The 19776-nt window shown below is 54.0% G+C and overlaps 7 protein-coding genes across 7 annotated transcripts; 4 read left to right on the forward strand and 3 right to left on the reverse strand.

Moving 5' to 3' along the window:
• Positions 1-631: 631 nt before the first annotated feature.
• Positions 632-2923, reverse strand: A1O1_04028 (uncharacterized protein; the record flags this gene model as incomplete). Its single annotated transcript, XM_007724926.1, has 2 exons — positions 632-928; positions 989-2923. 2 exons carry the CDS (start codon positions 2921-2923, stop codon positions 632-634), a joined length of 2232 nt encoding a protein of 743 aa, XP_007723116.1.
• Positions 2924-4248: 1325 nt separating this feature from the next.
• Positions 4249-5301, forward strand: A1O1_04029 (uncharacterized protein; the record flags this gene model as incomplete). The annotated part of the gene is made up of 1 exon (XM_007724927.1): positions 4249-5301. One exon carries the CDS (start codon positions 4249-4251, stop codon positions 5299-5301), a length of 1053 nt encoding a protein of 350 aa, XP_007723117.1.
• A 1034-nt stretch (positions 5302-6335) lies between these two features.
• A1O1_04030 (uncharacterized protein) lies at positions 6336-8015 on the forward strand (the record flags this gene model as incomplete). The annotated part of the gene is made up of 1 exon (XM_007724928.1): positions 6336-8015. The coding sequence occupies one exon, from the start codon at positions 6336-6338 to the stop codon at positions 8013-8015; it is 1680 nt and encodes a 559-aa protein (XP_007723118.1).
• A 430-nt stretch (positions 8016-8445) lies between these two features.
• Positions 8446-10152, reverse strand: A1O1_04031 (AP endonuclease 1; the record flags this gene model as incomplete). Its single annotated transcript, XM_007724929.1, has 1 exon — positions 8446-10152. One exon carries the CDS (start codon positions 10150-10152, stop codon positions 8446-8448), a length of 1707 nt encoding a protein of 568 aa, XP_007723119.1.
• A 271-nt stretch (positions 10153-10423) lies between these two features.
• A1O1_04032 (uncharacterized protein) lies at positions 10424-12556 on the forward strand (the record flags this gene model as incomplete). Its single annotated transcript, XM_007724930.1, has 1 exon — positions 10424-12556. One exon carries the CDS (start codon positions 10424-10426, stop codon positions 12554-12556), a length of 2133 nt encoding a protein of 710 aa, XP_007723120.1.
• Positions 12557-13420: 864 nt separating this feature from the next.
• Positions 13421-14535, forward strand: A1O1_04033 (uncharacterized protein; the record flags this gene model as incomplete). Its single annotated transcript, XM_007724931.1, has 3 exons — positions 13421-13614; positions 13684-13743; positions 13833-14535. The coding sequence occupies 3 exons, from the start codon at positions 13421-13423 to the stop codon at positions 14533-14535; spliced, it is 957 nt and encodes a 318-aa protein (XP_007723121.1).
• Positions 14536-15290: 755 nt separating this feature from the next.
• A1O1_04034 (phospholipid-translocating ATPase) lies at positions 15291-19459 on the reverse strand (the record flags this gene model as incomplete). The annotated part of the gene is made up of 2 exons (XM_007724932.1): positions 15291-16148; positions 16229-19459. The coding sequence occupies 2 exons, from the start codon at positions 19457-19459 to the stop codon at positions 15291-15293; spliced, it is 4089 nt and encodes a 1362-aa protein (XP_007723122.1).
• Positions 19460-19776: the final 317 nt, after the last annotated feature.

Genomic DNA, 19776 nt, shown 5'->3' on the forward strand with positions numbered 1-19776 from the left:
AGTGCGTTTGGTGGGCTGGATTTCCCCGCATGCCGCCGGCGTCATTTCACAGTTAAGGATGTGACCTTGAATTCATAGTGCGCTCTCATACTGCAGCTCTAGGCGCCATCAATACCGGTAATACAGTGTAAGGCAGGTATCTTACAGACGCATTTGCAGCCTCGAGTCTCAGCCTGATGGTGGTCTACTAGTCCATGTATAGGTACCTATGTACCTACTACTCTCATACCCATGGGCAGTATTTAGACCAAGCATCTATAGGTCGATTGTGCCAGCAACCAGTCTAAAACATCCTCTGCCGTCGCTCACGTTGAAAAGGTGTGTCTTCATTGCTACAACTACCTTTGTTCTCCTGTATATCCCTCTTATTGCCGCTGCTACGGACCACTGTTGGCGCTGAGAGACAGCCTTGGATATGCTCTAGGTAAGGCAGGACACAATAGCACGCCAGCCCTATTCGAGAGACGGATGGGAGGTCCGCACCGTTGCAAACACGATTGAAAAACTCTTTCAACATTGAAATCTTGATATGGTTCTTTCCAATATATAAGCCCCAAGGTGCTGTCGGCCCAGGCACGTTTGTAGCAGCCTAGAGTACTTTGGCTTCCACTAAACTGTATCGCACAAGACGCTACGCCGCTGCTTTCTTTCCCTGTCGCTCATCCACGTTAGACCGGTGGACGCGATTCCTGAGATGTGCCTCAAAGTTCTCGGCACTCGGCATGTAACTTTTCCCAGGTGGGCAGTCAAGGCACCTGATCCGTGGCACGTATTTGTGCGGGAACGATCGGCTGGCTTCATTTGCCGGCACGAGTTTGTGCGTCTTCGGATCTACCGCTGTGTGTTTCATGAAGCCTTCAAATCGATCATGGGGATAGATCTTTCGGAGCCGTTCCAGGTCTTGAAGAAGCCAATCCGGACACGGGGGCTGAGAATGATCTTGTCAGCAATATACTCACTGGACTCGGGATAACGGGCTTGGACTTACAGCAGGATGTGCAGAGCTGGGAGGATGGTGGGTGGCATCCACAGCGCCTGGAATGTCGGCAGGAGCCGGTACAGGAGAGGGTGGTGGCGGCATTGCCGCGAGATTGAGGGGTGCGGCCGAGACCGACCGTGAATGAGTTCCAGGACGCGGGCTGCCTTGATTTGATGCGTTGGAAACGAAGGCGGCCCGGTCTTTGGCTCGCTGCGAACGTGTCCATTCGCGAAGCTTCGCCCTTCCCAACCGCAATACCACGACCAACTTTTCCGGGCCAGACTCATCATCACTTTCCTCTTTGTAATCCTTCCTTCGAACGGAGGATCGACCTTCATGGTGCGAAGGCGCAATGGATTCCGGCGTCGCGGATCTCACAGAAGCGAAACCGCTGAGGTTCGAGCGGATGCCGGCACTTGCGGACAAAGCAGCGTTTCGAATCCCCCTCGTTCGCGCTGTTCCTTGTTGCAATAGATGAGTTGGAATGGCAGGGGAGTCGGGTCCTGAATCCTCGCTGTCGGATTCGTCCGTGTCGTCAAGTCCATCTCGTTGACCGGCGCCGCGAGCAGACCTTCGAGCCGACTTGGCGATACGGAAGATTCGACTTTCCTCCATGCTCAACGCACCACCTGGAATGACAGAAGAAACGACCAAAGATCGAATGGTCCGCTGGCGATCCTTGAGATCTGGCAGCGCAGGCCCGCCTCTGCGGTTGGTAGACCTCTTTTGTCTCCTCTGCTCCCGAGATATGGACAGCTCCGTCCGCTCTAGGTCTGCTTCGTTGAGTTCGTACAGGTAAGGAGTGTAGTCTTTAGCGGCCTGATAGGGTCGGAAGGTGGTGGGTAGAGGAGATGGTAGAAGGTTTTCACGTATATCAGGGTCCTCCACAGGTCGGCCATCAAAAGGATAGGCCGTGATATGCAAAGATTTAGAAAACAGCTGGCATTGCTCACGTATGGAGTGGGCGATGGCCGTTGTGAACTCTCCTGCCAAAGACAAATCGTCTGTCATCTGACGGGCAAAGGCTTCCGGGGAATTAAAGGGGTTATTGAGCTCCCATTCGAACTGGTCAATCAGCGTATTTTGGCCAATGGTGATATTCAGTTTGACCAAGACCCGCATCTCATCGTTCTTGTAGGCAAAGTAGGGTAGAGATGGGTCCAGCGGTTCTTCATCGGTGAAGATGTGAGGGCAGTAATCGGTGATCTGTTCGCGGATGCTGGCTGCCACGGCTTGAACCAGGGGACGACAGGCGCCAACCTCGAGACCAAAGTCTTCTACCAGCTTTTCGGCGAAGTAGTCGACAGACGTCGTGCGATCATGAAGATTCCAGGTGAACGTGTCGCGTAACCTGATCTTGCCCCAATCGATGTCAAGCCGGATCGGCACCAGGTCCTCGTTTTGCTCGGCCTGTAGGATTTGCTCCGTGCGAGGGATACGGGGAGGCATGGTCTTGCGTTTTCCCGGCCTTCTCTGTCGTGGATATAAGATGGGATCGCGGATGTTCTTGTCGTCGGTCCTCGGGTTGCCGAACCCCTCATAGCCATATCCAAAGATCGAGCCCGGATCATGCTCGCGTCTCGGTCGCAGACTTTGGTAAAATGCAAGCTCCTGCTTCTTTTGCTGCGACAGGGTTGGGTGGTTGATTTGTTCGGCCAACAGGGCCTTGTAATGGTATTCGCGCTGGACGTATTCATCGGCCTGGATACGCTCGATAGGGGTTTCGCGTTTGCGCTTACGATTCGCGCTGTGGTTCGCATCGTGGCCGGTCGGATCAGTGCCATTGGGAGAGTCGTTCTTCGAAAGGTCGATACCGGAGGCCGCTAGGACTTCCTTGGCCTTTTCCTTGCCTTGGGCGATGGACTCGGCATTGTTTGAGGAGGTGCCTGTGGGCGAGTCTGTAGGCGCAGCCGCCGCAGTCGCACCATCGAGAGAATCGCTCATGGCGACGACATATCACAGGAACAGGGAGGAGATACAGGCTAGGAGGCCAATCACGGTGGGACGCGTTTCTGTTGATGGAGTTAGCCATGTGGACAAATCTTGCAACGCAGTTTGGCCAGGGAGGCGAAGGCAGACAGGACAACGGGGGATAGCTTCAATTCCATCACCACATTGAACGGCCATCGCCAAATCCCATGATACCAGGTCGACGGCAAGCGATGGAAGGGATACATACCAGATCCGCCTCGGCTGCAGTCGATGCGCACAAACGTGTCTGGGATGGATCAATTCTCGACTCACTTGCGGCAGTTTCGCGTCCGGAACGACCAATCGCCCAATCAGGCTTAGCTCGGATATGGGGGCGGCGGCCATTTTTCGCCCAACCTCGTCGTCTCGTATCTACGGTACGGTATGCTGTCCACTCGCAGTGGTTCTGGCATCCTTTACCCGGGTCTGCCGCGAGCTACTATCTTCCTTTAACAAGAGACTGCTGGTTACAGGATCAGATTTAGATCACGAGAAGCCGTGTTGTGGAGGCATGCTTTGGGTTGGTAGCCCTGGAACAGCTCCATACTAGTAGTTCAAACGCCCGGAAAATGCCACACATGCTCGCGAAACATCCTTCTCTTGATCTTGGCAGTGATAATGGACGTCTAGAGATACTAGCCATAGTAGTACCCAGTGATGCAATCCTGAAGCCATACAAATCGTCGGCTCCAATATTGATTGCTTCAGCACACACGGTGGCAACACATTGAGGCACGAAGGCACGCAGCCCGATGAGTCAGCACAATGCTACTCACGTGACAGGTCTGAATGTTATTCTTCGCACGTGACTGGCATGCCCCTTGATACGCCCACATCATTCTCGGTTCCGCGGCTGCGACTGCGATTGCGACTGCGGTAGAACATCTGGTTCTCTACAACAAGCACTGCCGACACCATCAATCGCATCTGGAGCCGGCTACCTTCCTCCTTCCTCCTTCCTGCCACGACGTTCGTGCCTGACTTCCTCCTGTTCCCCAGTCCTCTGGGCTGTGTACAGAATCCCTCGACGGGCATTGGAACCACATGTTCTGACAGCTTACGGTTACGCAGCCATTATGGTATCTCGAAAGAACTAGACCGTCGTCTCACTGTGTGTTGTATTTGATCACATCTTTGTGTCTATCGTATCGTTCGTTTAGCCTTACCCTCAGGTGGAAGGACCCAAGCCGAAACGCATTGTCCCTTAAAGCTCTCCCATCGTTCAATTGACTCTCCACGACTACCAAGGCTTGAAATCATTCTGCTCCTAATCCTCGCCCTCCTCGACGAACGCCACCATGGGTGATGCCTCTTCTCCTCCACCGGTAGCTCGCCAGGTCAGCTCGCAGGAGGCTCCGGGCACATCCGTGGTCCCGTTGCGCATCATTACGCACAATATTCGCTTCGCCAACACCAGTCCAGAGAAGCATGAACGATTGTGGGAGGATCGGTTCCCGCATCTGTCGAGTCATTTCAAGTATCATACACGTCCGCACTTTGCGCCGCAATCTACATTGGTCTGCATGCAAGAGGTCCTGCACCGGCAGCTGCAAGATCTGGTCAAACATACCTTCAACACGTCCGGCTCCACGTCTCCTTCCCATGCAGAGGAGAGTGATTGGACCTTTGTCGGCGTTGGTCGCAATGATGGCAAGACTAAAGGCGAGTATAGTCCCATCTTCTTTCGCAAATCCGCATGGAAACTCCGCCATTTTGAGACAGTGTGGCTTAATGAGACTGGAGAGGTGGGCAAGAAGGGGTGGGATGCTTCCAGCATCCGGATTTTGACTTGCGCTGTCCTCCAATCGGCGCTTCCACCCACAGACTCTGGAGTCACATCGACATCCCACACCTCAAGGGTCATCCTTGCGCTCAATACGCATCTTGATGATCAAGGCGTAGTATCGCGTCGGGAGTCTACTAAGCTCATCCTTAAGGTCGCCTCACGGCTGAAGTCGCAATACTCACCGCAGTTCACTTTTCTCGCTGGGGATTTGAACAGTCGCCCTGACGATGACGCATATCAGCTTCTCAATATGCCGGGATCCAGCTTTGTTGACACGCGCCGCCTAATTCCTGACGACAACAATGCAGAAGGCAAGATATACGCGTATGGCAACGAACGTACCTTCACTGGGTTTGCGGGTGATGCAGGGGCTGGAGGTAGGCACAGAATTGACTTTATTCACTTGGGGATTTCCGAAGGGACCCATGATGAGGCAGAAATCGACACATTGAAACAGATGGTGCAGGGGTATGGAGTGCTTCCAAGCCGATTTGACGACCAGATCTGGATGAGCGACCATCGTGGGATAGTTGTGGATCTCCTGGTTCCAATGAAAAGCCCTTGATCTGCCACGAATCCGACGATGCGTTGGGATCTCTATAAGCGCATGCAGGATTGTACGGACGAGGTGTCTGGAAACACGTCGGATCAAGTCGAGGGAATTCTGCGAAACATCCGGTGGGCCTCAACGCCTGCCTGGTATTGAGGGATAGCCAATTTTCGAAGCAGATCTTGGATAACAAAGAAGTTTTCGGTCCTTTATATTTCACTATGAGCTGTACCTTAGGTAGGTATTCATACAATCGTATATCGTATTCAGGAAGCAAGCGAGGCTCCCTCTATGCGGTAGTTCTAGTAATCAGCAACTTGTTTCCTGTGAAGGCCCATCAACAGCCAGTAGCATTGATTCAGAACGACAAGCCACATCGTCAGCCGGATGGTTAATTGGCCGATTCGCTCACAACACGGACCTAGTATACGAGTAGTACGAGTAGTACGAATAGTACGAGTAGTGTGCTGCTAGAGCAGGTGGACTGCAGTATGAGGTGCAGTGTGAGCCGATGAACGAGGAAGGCGGCTGTCTGACAGAATATCGTCTGCTAGACTTGCCGCCAATTACCCACAAATTTGCCATTAAATCAGCTGTCAGACACCTCAACCCATATCCGACCCGTTCCAGGTCGACGACGCCATCCTTTCCATCCATTACTCGTCCATTCAACGCCATCTACCTATCTGCCTATACCTATGGTCCCCAAGGTATCTATCCCCTTGTGCGTCTGCTATTTTGAGTGGTATTTTGTCCATGCGCAAATGAAGCCACCTTCGTCCGCCGTTTCTTCTCCGAAAGTCCTTTCGCGATTGATATCTGCCTGTTCAGCAGACCAGGCTCATTTCACCTACGTGGCTTTTCTGTCGAGGGACAAGCAAACCTATACATCTGCTGCTCTGCGCGAGTCTTGGATTGAGGGATCTTTGTCTTTCTAGATACCAGTTGCGCGGCTACTGGACCTCGGACCTCCAGCATATATCGACCCGTCGGACGATCTATGTAATACACTGAAAGAACAATCCAGGTGCCCGATCAGTTAATACACCATGCCTTTCAGATTTCCCCCTTTTCTCAGCACATATCGGTTCTGGATCGCATCCTCACTACTGTCATCGATTCTGCTGGTCAGATATGCCCCCGGATACTCCATTCTGCAATCCTACACATGGACAGCCTTGGTAGCATATCTCCTGTGCTGGGTGGTCTACGGGACGTACACTGTTCTCATATACCCTCATTTCGTCAGCCCTCTACGCCACGTCCCCACTGTCCCAGGCGGCTCGCTCTTCCACGGCCAGTGGTTTACTCTGATCAAAGAACCGTCCGGGGCCCCCCTTCGACGATGGGCCAACGAGATTCCCAACGACGGGCTACTTCGATATTTCCATCTCTTCAACCGCGAGCGGCTCATGATCACCAGCCCCAAGGCGCTCGCCGAAGTGTTGACCACGAAGAACTACGACTTCATCAAACCCGAACTCGTCCGCGCTGGCCTCTCCCAGGTTCTTGGAGTCGGCATCCTCCTCGCCGAGGGCGAGGAGCACAAAGCGCAGCGCAAAAACCTCGCGCCGGCATTCCACTTCCGACACATCAAAGAACTGTACCCCATGTTTTGGACCAAAGGCATGGAAATGGCGGACTGCATCCAAGCCGAGCTGAAGCCGGCCGTTGAGGCCGACTCCGAGCCATCCATCGAGATCGGCGAATGGTGCAGCCGCGCGACGCTCGACATCATCGGCATTGCCGGGATGGGACAAGAGTTCCATGCCCTGGAGGACCCGTCGAATGAGCTGAACCGCGTCTACCGGGCCGCGTTCCAGCCCGACCGCACCGCGCAGGTTCTGGCGCTCCTCCACTTCCTCCTGCCGCGCTTCATCGTGCGCAACCTGCCGCTGGCACGCAATCGGACAGTCCAGGCGGCGGCCAAGGTTGCGCGCGACACATCGCGGCAGTTGGTCGCGCAGAAGAAGGCCCAACTGGCCAACAAAGAGCCCACGCAGCCAGATATTACTTCCGTGGCCCTCGAGTCCGGCGGCTTCACGGACGAAGAGCTGGTCGACAACATGATGACCTTTTTGGCCGCGGGCCACGAAACCACCGCCTCGGCATTCACCTGGGCGGTCTACATGCTGTGCCAACATCCAGAGATCCAGACACGCCTCAGGCAGGAGATCCACGAACACATACCCTCGGCGAGGGAGAACCCTGGTCGTGGTCCACCAGATCATCAGGCTGCCATCACCCACGATGTCATCGACAACATGCCCTTCCTGCACGCCGTGTGTCAGGAGACACTGCGTCTCTGGTCGCCCGTGCCTCTCACGCTGCGCTATACCGCCGTCGACACCACCATCCTCGGCCAGTTCGTGCCCCGGGGCACCATGATCATTCTGTCGCCGTGGGCGGTCAACAACAACTTCAAGCTCTGGGGTCCTGATGCCGACAAGTTCAACCCGGACCGCTGGATGGCGCCTGGCCAGGCTAATGCCGGCGGCGCCGTCAGCAATTATGCCTTTCTCACCTTCTTGCATGGCCCGAGGAGCTGTATCGGTATGAAGTTCGCGCAGGCCGAGTTCGCGTGTCTACTCGCGGCGTTTGTGGGCTCGTTCGAGATCAAGATGGCCGATCCTGATGAGGTGATTGACATTAAAGGCGGCGTCACCGCCAGGCCGAAAAATGGCCTTCGGGTTGTGCTGAAGAGCGTGCCGTGGGGGTCGGGGAGCTGAGATGAGTTAGAACAGATGCTCAGGCCGGTTTCCCCAAGAGACCCTCCCCTTTGATCTGAATGAAGGCTCAGCAAAGCGAAGATCTGAACTGAAGCTTGTCCTGAAAGCGCTCCCGTCCCCTGCCTCATCATGTTGCGTAGATATACTTAAGGGCGAACGAGGTTGTATATGTTCAGTCTGTTATGGTGTTGACGTATATAGACTGTTCTACACGGGAGGGAAGCATGCATGTCAATACGGCCTTCTGCGTGGATTCTCGAGATGACGAAATGACCCGTTGTCTGAGAGAATTGTACATTCATAGCCATCATATCTGTTTATACAAACTGGGCGGGAAACCGCAAGGCGATCCTCCTCGAGAGCGAGTAAATCGTTACACAGCTTTTTGGCCGCCGCCCAAAGGGACGCCTTTTGGACCGTGCTGCATCCCTCAGACGTTGTCCTCGTCTTCGCCGAGGTCACTCAGTTCACTCAACTCGCTTTCCTCGTCGCCTTCCTCGCCTCGAGTATTGTTCTCTTTCTGCTCACCCTTGCCATTAATTTTTCCGAACGAGAGTGTGGTCTGCCCCTTTTCTTTGCCCGCCTGTTTGGCAATCTTGATCCTCTCCTTTTCCACTTTCTTGTCGAACTGGGCCTGCATCTCGTCTCTCTCCTTTTTCCCTCTTTCACTCAATTCCCTCTCGAGATTCTTGAACGTGTCACTCTCCGGGTCCATACCGATCAGGCTCTCGAGCAACTTGATCTCGGTGGCCCAGATGGTCTTATCGTCTATCGTTTTCTTGCCAGTCGGGTCTTCCGGGTCTGGTCTCTCACATGGCGTTTCCAGGATCAGCGGCAGCCCCTGAAACTGCGGCTCGTTCATGACATTATGAAATGCGCGAAGCCCGAGAAAGCCCAGCCCGATGTTCTGGTGCAAATCCCTGTGACTGTTGAAGGGGGCCTTGGAGTCGTTGAGATGCAGGGCCTTAAGGTACTGGATCCCCACAGTCTCGTCGAAGTCGGCCATTGTCTTCTTGAACGCTTCAGGCGTGCGGAAATCATAGCCTGCCGCAAAGCCATGACACGTGTCGATACATACGCCGATTCGGGATCGATACTCAGGCTTGATCTGGGCGATGACGTCTCGAAGATCCTCGAACCGCCCGCCGATCAACGTGCCGTGGCCCGCCATGTTCTCTAGTAGGGGGACAACAGTGCTGGTCTCGGCCAGGGCGCGGTTGAGTCTGGTGGCAAGTCGCGTGACAGCTTCGTCGAAGGGACTTTGGCCTGCACCTCCCGGGTGAAAATTGTAGTATCGGATTCCCAGGGCTTCGCAGCGGTGTAGATCGTCGATGAACGTCTCGTAGGATTGTTGCGCCTTGGCCTCGTCCTCCGTGGCCAGATTGACTAGGTACGAGCCGTGCGGCACAATATGTGCTCCCCCATCGTACTGGTGCTCTATCAAACCCTTGACGAAGGCGTCTCGGTTCTCGTCTTTGAGTGGTGGGTTCTCCCATTTGCGCTGCGACTTGAGGAAACACGCGAACGCGTTGCCGCCAATGTGCACGCAGTTGGTGATGGCGTTCTCCAGGCCCTTGGCTATACTTGTATGTGCGCCGACAAACATTTTCAGCCCGACAGTGCGAGAAGCGAGCGGTCTTGCTTCGGCTTCTTTCTCTTCCTTGGTCCTGCGCTTCCGTTTGGGCTTTTGAACCTCGACTCCTTCGTCGGAATTGCCTGCATCCACATCCTCTTCAGCAGCCGTTTCGGCCTTTGATTTCGCTGGCCTCCCTGCGCCCTTTCTACTGCGGGTTTTGGTCGTTTGCACACTGGTTTCTTCTGTCTTTTCGACTTTGGCATCTGTCTCCTCCTGTACCGTCAAAGAACCGTTTCGCGCCGCTGTGACCGCTATCTTCTTCTCTTCTTCAATTCCAAGCTTGACCTTCTTGCGTCGACTTCTTGTAGTGCTGCGGCCGGTAGCTGGCGACGGTGGTGGTTCTTCCTTGGTCTTTGTAATGCCGCTCCGCCTCGGACTCGATTGAAGGGCCGTCTCGGTGGTCGTTGAGGCCAGCTCTCCACGCTTCCGCTTTCTGCTATCTGTGGTTTCTGTGACTGCGGGAGAAGCAGTGGCCAGACCGGCCTTGCGAGTTGCCGGCATTCTCGCCAGGCGAACAACGAGTGTGAAATGTATTTTCGGTAGGCGCAATCCCATTACATGGTGAGAGAGTGAATGGAGTAAATGACGAATCAGACGCGGTTCTGGTGGTTGAAGACGCGTTAAGCCGCGATTGAGCGACTCGGCTGACTTTCCTTAAGCACCACTTAAACAACTGCGCCCATATCGTATTTCCCAACGCTTTCGCGCCGCATATTTCGCAGTTCAATGCCATCTCTGTATTGTTTGTCCTGAATGGCACTGGTTTCTAGGTATGGCAGACAACGATGCTACGGATGACACTCCCAAAGTGTCAGACACCGACACCGGCTCCGGCTCCAGCGAAGATGAGTCTGAGACAGAGCAGGTCGAGACTTTGGTCGCTGGCCGGGAGCGACGAAAGACAGCTGGCAATCGCTATGATAGGGACATGCTCCTGGATGAAGCGGCCGCCGCCGTTGATGAGGACGCCGACGAGGTGACACTTCTATTCGCAGACAACGAAGAGGAGGAGGACGAAGAGTTCAAGAGCAGCGACGAAGATGAAGATGCCGACATGTCTTCCAGCGACGACGACGACCAAGGCCCAAATGTCGCCCCGGACGATCTGGAAGGGGAGAAGGAAATACAAAAGCAAGCCAAACAGGAGCGAGCGAAGAAACGTAGAGCAGACCTAGCACTCACAAGCGTGGCTGGACTAAGGAAGAAACTGAAGACCGACCCTACTCGACCAGCTGCACTGTCCGCCCCAGCCAAACCGTCCAAGAAGAAGGAAAGAGTAACGTGGGTCCACGATCCGGACTCCGGTCGGAGTTCCCTTCGGAAGCAGACGATCGCTCATCGAGCGGAGACCATCGCACGTCTGAAGGAGAGTGAGGCGCAAAGCAAAAAGATGAAGGCGCTCAAGGAGCAACGGGACCGGGAACGGGCCAAAGACGCCCCGAAGGAGCTTACACAGGAGGACCGGTTGGCTGAAGCAGCCCGAGTCGAGAGACAGAACGCCAAGAGTCTCAATCGCTGGGAGACCATGGAGAAGAAAAGACAAGAAGAACAGGCGGCGAAGCTGGCCGCTTTGAAAGACAGAAAGCTCGACGGCCCTGTGATCAGCTGGTGGAGTGCAAGGGCGAAATGGATAGGGCCGAAGCTTCACAAAATCGGTACGAAAGATGCCGGAGATGTGATAGAGGGCGGCGCGGAAACCAAAAAGCGAGGCAGGAAGTCAAAGGCGTTTCTGGAACAGCAAGCGGCAGTAAAAGAGGCGGCGACGGGCACAACATCACAGAAAACGACTACAGAAATGCCAACATTACTAGAGACACCAGCGCCGACAGCAGTGACTCCAGCGCCCTCACTGTTGTTAGATCAAGCAAACGATCCCGCGAGAAAGCCTGCTACAGAGCCTGCCACAGGGCCTACCACAGAGCCTAGCAAAGAGCCTACCACAGAGCCGACCATGGAGCCTACCATAGAGCCTACGACGAACAAGATACCAGACGATGCCCCTGCGTCTGAAACCAAGCCACCGCCAGTCACGCATGCTGCCCCACAAGAAGAGGAAGATTCTTTCTTGAAAGGCATTCATGAGTATGCTACACTGGAGGACGAAGAGAATGCTCCGGGCATCAATCCGGACAATTCAGCTCCGCGACAGTCAAATGTACAGCAGCCGAAAGAGCAGAGTCCGCAGGAACAGTCAAACATTGGGACTACATCGGACACAGTCACATCTTCAGTTAACCAGCAGAAGCAGCCAGAAGAGGAGAAAAGCGAAGAACAGCCAAGTATAGCGACCACGTCAAACACTATCAGTACCCAACCCATTCAAGCGACGCAGAGAGAGAATGAGGTAAGCCAGACGCCGCAAGATGATGCCACAAAGCCAGATACGACACCAGGGCTGCAGTCGACGAACCCTACACAAACGAAGCAAATTACGACGACACCCTCAACTGCGGATGAAGCCCCTTCAGCGCCTGAGCCCTCATCAGCTCCTCAACCTCCACCGGTTGCTGAAACTCTGCCTGTTCCTAAGCCGGCACCAGCACCCGAGGTAGCCGCTGTTCCTGAACCAGAACCAATTGTCGAGAACTCGACAAGAAACCTGGTGATACTGGAGAAGTTCGATGAGCTCTCCAATGAGGCGCGACAAGAGTATTCCTTCTTCTTCAACACCCGGAAAGCCGCCAAACCAGTGAAACATAGTCAAGAGCTATGTCCAATCACAACCCAGCCAGTCCGATACCGAGATGCTTCTACAGGAATGGGATATGCTAACGTGGTGGGGTACAAGAAACTGCAAGAGTTGAAACGTCATGGATTCGTCTGGAGCAGCATGCTTGGGTGCTATGTCGGTCGAGACGGGGGAGCCGTTGCGCGTGGAGTACCAGAAGGGTTCGTGGACAAGTAGCCCAGAGGCCAGGTAGACAATATTTTGTGGAGGGCATCAAGGTCACTGGGTGGTCTGAGTGCCCGATAGCTTCAGTAAAGCTGCCCCAATGATCATCATTTGGACCAGAGTCTGGCCAAGGATCAGACCAAGGGTATACGAACAATAATGATATGACGAGTTGTATGTGCAGAGCGTATATTCGCCATTCCCTTTGAGGCGCAGATACAGATCAGTAAGACATAACGTTGAGACATGCTGGCTTTCAGAATGAAGCAGCTGAGGGTCGATGAGGCTGCAAGGCTGTCCGTCGTTTGTCGCAGGCAAGGCGAGTCGTGGCTGGTGCGCAGGGATTACGGTAAGCGGGAAGTATCATCATCAGTCCGGTGCCCCTCAACCTGATCAGCCCACGGGCACCTCTATTACAGGTAGGTAGCGATTGCTTCAGGCTTCTCAGGCATTCTAGACCACCCAAACGTACCTATAGCCAGCAGCCCAAGCCCAGTGAAGGGCGATCATTGTGGTGCCTGGAGAGCCCAGATGCAAATAGGCGATTAGCGGCTTCCCTTTCCGTTAAGTCTCCAGTGGCTTTATCAGGTTCTAGTCCACGGGCCGCGGGCAATAAAGGTTATCGCACCCTTATCTAATATCTACCCCGGTACTGTTTACATATTATACTTTATTAGCCCGCTCTAATCGCATCATACTAACAATGCTCCTTTCATGTCACCACCTTAATTATCGACCTGGAATGCGGTGAGCATCAACCCCTGCAACCAAACACAGTCACCGTCACCGCCTCCAGCTGCACTGCAGCCCTTCTACTTCTTACACTTCCCTTTCTCCTCCCTATACATATTACCCCCCTTATACCGCTCACACAGTATGGTTGGAGGTTCCTCCTCTACAGACGCCAAACACTTTCCCAATGGCAAGTCTCCTGGGAGGAAAGCCGGCCGTCCGAAGCCGTTGAAGCGTCGGAGCCTGCATGGTAGCGGTGACTCAACTCCACGCATCCAGAGTCCGACCGACACCAAACCCAAAGAGAAGGAGATGGCGGCCAGTTTCTTGCAATACTGGTGAGCAGACTCGTCTTGTTTTCTGGACGACAAGGCGGAGCACGCTTTTCTGACATGTTCAATCCGCAGCGCCATGTGCGAGAAACAAATCATGACCCCGTGCAACTCGATCCTCTACTGCAGCGAAGCGTGAGTCCACACCCACCATCACTCCCATATAGCATTTAAGGGCCAGCGAGAGTCAATATAATGAAAATACTGACAACATTCACACACAGATGCCGGCGCAAGGACTCCGCCAAACCTCTGTCGGCATCCTCAATCGCCTCGCCTCCACAAGCAGCCTCTACACCCTTGACGCCACATCATACAACCATCGCCCTGCGCACGTCCAGCGCGTCTCCTCCTCCTGTCCACGCAACGCCTGCTCTTCGGATACCTGCCGACATCCACGACGCCAAGTCAGATCTTGACCCAACCGAATGGAAGCCCAAGTTACAACGTCGCACCAACTCCGAGGCGTTTCAGTATCTGTCACGGTTCAACCTGACCATGAACGGATCAGGGTCGGTATTTACTTCTGAGACCGAATCTCATCATACTGTCCAACCACGGAAGCCGGAGCGACCGGCCAATGTGCGGCACAAAAGCACCGCGAGCATGAGCATGAGCACGAGCGGGATGACCACCCCGAGTCTGGGCAACACGCCGACCACCACCGCGTCCAGTTTCGACAGTTTCTACTACGACTTCAACTTGCGGCCTCTCCCGCCCCGCCAGAACCCGCTGTACTCGACCAACGCGGGCACCTACAAGGGCATCGACTTGGTCACGCCTCACATCCCGCCTCCTGTTGTCAACGTGGATGGGTATGTTGCGGATGTCACGCACGACCTTGACTTTTGGGGCAAGAAGCTTGTCGTGCCGGGCTCCACTCCACAGGGTAATGGGCTTGGAGCGCTCTTTGGGAAGGACCAATGAGATTTTGCGTTGCCTGTCCTTTGAGTTGCTGTCCTTTGGGCAAGACCGACGAGGTGGTGAGACTGTTCCTTGATGGGGAGACACTCAAAACCCAGACTTACGAACGCCGGCCGATGCCACGAGTGGGAAAGGTCCGCAGCGGAAAGACAAGACTTGTGTCTTTGCTGGTTTTGGGTTTATGCAATTTCTTTGATGATACATACGGCTTCTGTTCACCCGCAGCAATACTGGGAATCACTTTTAGACCACATACACGGGGATGGGAGGGAAAAGTGATAGAAGTCAAAGAGCAATACCCTAGAACACTTTCAGCTCTGCTGTCCACATATAGTCTTACGAACGAATTGGATGTCATGATAATATCAAAGTCATTCTCATTTGCGCCATCTTTGTCTCCAGAGATTTTACATTTCAAGCTGGATTCGATGTACGTATGAATCCACCAGCACACACGGGTTTGGTTCGTACATAGCAGGTAGTTTGGGTCCCATGATAGACTGTCCTGCGACATCCAACATCGATTTCGTTTCATCTCATCAATGCAGCACACGAGCATTCCACTTGCTCAACGCCGTTCCATGCCCGTTTCAATGGCCCATATCTTACTCAGTACCTATGGGAGGCCGGAGTGGCGACTGCAGCAGCAATCGCATCGGCTCCTAGCCCATTCATATACCATTCAAATTTCATGGCATGATAAACCAGCAGTACACCATGCGGGAGTGGCTTCGCCCGTTTTCTTCGCGTTCTAGGTTTCAAGGCGACGCCCTCGCGGTCAGCATTTCACCATAGCGGCCTCTCTCCCTCGTCGTATCGTACGCGCTGAGGATTCTGGTCTGCTGCCCAGCCTCGTCGGCGGCGGAGAAGGCATAACCGCGCTGTTTGCGCATGCGCTGGACCTGGCGGACTTTGCGGACGGCCTTCTGGAACTGTTCCATGCGCGGCCGGTAGTCTTGGACATTATATTTCTGGATCTCCTGGACATGGTGGTACGGCTGCGGGTAGTACATGCGCTTTGCATATTTCCAGGCAAAGTCGCGCAGCAGACAGGCGGGCGGCAGCAGGAGACACATGGCGTAGAAGATCGGCGAGCTGAACATGACGGGGATGATGCCGTCGAGCTCGGTCGAGAAGCCCGAGCCGATGTTGGGCGCGGCGTATGCGTACGCGGGAATGAAGGCGAGCCAGATCACGAAGGAGCCCGGGATCGCGAGGACCGTCCACTTGGTCCACACGTTGGTGATGAGCGCGGCTTTGCCCAGCACGACGAGCAGAATCGCAGTGTACGTCGACGTTCCCCAGAGCCAGTGGCCGCCAATCTTGCCGTTCGACAGCACCAGGTCGTCGTAGAAGAAGTAGGACGAGAACACGTACGCCAGGATCGAGTGGTAGAAGCCGTTGGCCACCCACGACCAGAACGAGTGCATGCGGAAGAACATGCCTTTCTGCGTCAATTGGTAGAGTTGTGGGTATCGGTCCAAGAGGCGGGCAGAGATGAATTGGTCGAATATGCCCATGGCGAAGGGCGGCAGGACCGTGAATAAGACGTTGTAGAAGGACAGTGTCCATGACTCGTAGATGACTTGGCCGGAAAAGTTGTTTTGGAACGAGTACTGTGAGACGCAAAGAAAGTGTTAGTCGGTACCATGAGGCTTGTGGAGTGCAAGTTGTTGGGGTGCTTCTTTCAACTTACCCAGAATTGGGTCATGAACAGGGCGATGTTCTTGTAGAACGAGTATAGGATGACCTTGCTGACGCGCTGATAACTCCACGCGCCGTGTACCAGAAGTAGCTTGCGCAGATACCGGAACTGGCCGATCGCCACGTCGGCGCTGCGTGCTGCTTGTAGACCCTCGACACCGCTGATCCCGACGCCAACGTGAGCGGCTTGGATCATAGAGACGTCGTTCGCACCATCTCCGACGGCCAGCAGAAGCGCCTTCAAGTGGCGCTTGACGAGTTTGACCACCAGAGCTTTTTGCAGCGGCGAGACTCTGCAGCATATGACGGCTCGGCACATGACGGCCAGGTCGAGGAACAACTTCTCCATGTCCTTTTCCAAGGCAAACAACAAAGACTTTCCATCAATCACTAGGGCGAGTGTGTCATATTCGCCCGACGCGGCTTGACTGCGCACAGCGTCGTACTTTTTCTGCAGACTGTCCCGGGTGGCTGTGGAGGTCTCCTCGTTGATGATCAGTAAAGTCATTTCTTCGCTGATCAGTTTGCAGCTCATCCCGATGTTGATGGCCGTCTCCTGTCTGTCGCCCGTGAGAACCCACACTTTGATCCCTGCAGTTTGCAACGTGTGGATGGTTTCGGGCACTCCATCTTGTAATCGGTCTTCAATGGCGGTCGCGCCCAACAGGAACAGATCATGCTCGATGATTTCCGCAGCCTTGTCAAGCTCTTCCGCACGATTACCTCCCACAGTAGTGGCCGCCCTGTCGAATATCTGCTTCCATTCCTGATATTCTTCCTCTGGCACCTCTCTCATGGCAAGACAGAGTGTGCGTAGACCGTCCGTGGCGTAGTCCTCGAGATGCTGCAATGTCACGTCCACAATGGGATTCTCTTTGGCCAGGCGCTCTAGAATCACAGTATCGGCGCCTTTGCAGTAGACCCTGATCTTGCCGTCCGGACACCGGAAGATGGTTGACATACGCTTCCGGGTCGAGTTGAATTCACATACCGCCAGTAGCTCGTACTCAAATTGTTCTCCGTCGACCTGGATGATCACAGAGCGAGGCTTACGGGCTACAAAGCGATAGCCCAGCATGGCGGCGCCTTCGACGAGAGCTCCCTCGTCAGGAGAAGCGGCCTGATATTTGATCTCAGACTTCTCGTCCTTGCGCTCTGGAATTACCGTGTGGCAAGTCGCTAAAAGTGAGAGGAAATGGTGGATGGCAGACCTGCTGGGATGCGTTCTGAGATTCTCTTGCAAACGCTTGAAATCATGAATCCCAATGGTGTCGTCAGGCCCGGTGGCTCTTCTGTCTTCCGGCACGATACCTGCATATTGAATGCCACCTATAGTGCATTGCCTGAACTCCATCACATTGCAGGTCAAAGTGCCGGTTTTGTCTGAGAAAATGTACTCAATCTGGCCCAATTCTTCCACAAGCGAGGAAGTACGACAGACGGTAGGAGTGTCCGTATCGGGATAATAGATATCCAGGTCGTTGTTGATCAGGAAAGCTTGATAATACTTCACCAACTCGATGGTCACAAAAAGTGATATGGGGACCAAGTTGGAATAGAGGACCCAGTACGTGAAGATGTCCAAGAAAAACTGCGAGGCGGCGTTGAAACTCCCATAGTACAAGTATGTCAGTTTTTTCCCAGCGGTTGAGCGCACAATGATATCGCCGATGGTGCTGATGGCACTTAAAATCAAAAGAATGGCCACAAGCATAAGGATCTGCTTGTTGAGCAACCGCTCCACGTTGGTGCGCTTGATGGGGGTTGCGGTCGCATTGCGCATCAGTTTTGTTTCATGGCCAGTGAAGACAACCACGCCATGAACCCAAGGAGTGTTCCGGAGAGTTGCGCCACGAAGGAGAAGTTGGTCGGGTGTCAGAGGTAGCTCCTTTTCGCGTCCTGCGCCGGAGATGGTCAAAGTGGCCTCGTAGGTATACAGGCTGCTGTTAGGCTGTTCCGACCGGACACGTCCCGCAAGTCGTCCAAGATCGGCAGGGCTCACCAGATGCGCAGTTTCGGGGATGGCTTGCTTGATCTTCAAGTTCGTCTCGCCGTCCAGGTTTGCTGTCTCAATATAGCAGAGCCCTTCTGGTTCGGAGCTTGCCAGAAGAACCATGTCGGCCGGGAAAGGTTCTTCTGACTCGACTCGAACAATATCACCAACAGCGACATTGATCCATTTCGTTTCCACGAAACTGGAGCCTTTGAGCACCTGCGCCTTGGAGTCATTCAGACCTTTGTCTGAGGATTTCCGCTTGTAGTCCTCCACCAGTTCCTTGATAGCGGAGACAAGAAGCACGATTCCCAAGGGAACAATGGTTGTGTAACGGCTTGTCGGAGAGACATTGGGGATTTGTTGAAGGACGGCGGTGAACAAGAAAAACAGGTTGGCGTACTTGGAGAATTGTTCCAGAAGGAATTTCGGAATGAAGGTTGCGACGTTGTATTTGGCGGTCGAAATATGATTGTCGGCCCATCTGTTCGCGGCATTAACCGTCTGGTCGTTGAGGTGAATGATTCTAGGCCCAAGCTTCGACGGGTCGACCTTCTTCCTAGCAAACATGGCTTTGACATCGTCGAAGGTGAAAGCCTTCCTTTCATGAACTGGATTTCCTTCTTCCGTCTCAGCAGTGTCAACTCGTTCATTTTGCATACCGGCTTCGGTTAAGGGTAAGTCCATGTCGGAGTAATGGCTGTCCCGCATCCCAAGCATTCCCCTAGCCCTGTCCACCATCCCAGACATGGACATGAGGCTGGCTCTGTTATGCCCTTGATGGCCCCCGACCACCTTAAACCCTCCGCCGGGTATGCTGTCATCTGACGGGCCTCCATTGTCATAGTATTTGTAGCCCCCATCGTCTTCACCGTCCTCCTCTCCGTCCCCATATGGTGCGTAGTTGTTTAGATCGGAGGTTTGGGAGTAGTTCCGTGAGGTATCGGTCATGTAAGGAGCGGTGAAAGGCCGCGTAGACGAGGATACTGGTTGCGTGTGGCCATGGTCTTGAGGAGCTCCCCTGCCTCCGCCGATAAAGTCATCGTAACTCGTCGAAGGTCTAGGCTGCGGCTGGAATTCATCGGAGTCGTCAATGTCGTATCTTTGTAGCAATTGTGAATCATCCACTGGAGGTCTCTGTCCCGAACTATAGATCGGTGTTGAACTCCCAAGGTCAAGCAGGTTATTGTTATGATCCGCAGCTTCAGGCGCATTTGGCCGCCCGGCCATCTCTCTTACAGCGCCAAACTGATTTACGGTGTTGAGATGAATGGCATTGGCGTCGCGTAGGAGTAGTCTGCTTCGGTTGGTATCATACAAAGGCGTCGCGTAGTGTCATGTGCATGACTCCCCTGTGATCTTGAGTGCAGACTGGAGGGCTGTCAGCGTGGACGGACGTGATGTTCGTTCGGGCTAGTGTAGGACGAGACAGACAATGCGTTAGGTAGGTACCTGAGGTAGTGAGCGGGCGCAGGCGGAGTAGAGACTGAGCCCAAAGGCATCGACCAGTGACAATGAAGTGACAGATTTCGAAGAAGACTCGGAAT

The sequence above is a fragment of the Capronia coronata genome (assembly GCF_000585585.1).
Source record: "Capronia coronata CBS 617.96 chromosome Unknown acBCG-supercont1.3, whole genome shotgun sequence".
Classification (NCBI taxonomy): Eukaryota; Fungi; Ascomycota; class Eurotiomycetes; order Chaetothyriales; family Herpotrichiellaceae; genus Capronia; species Capronia coronata.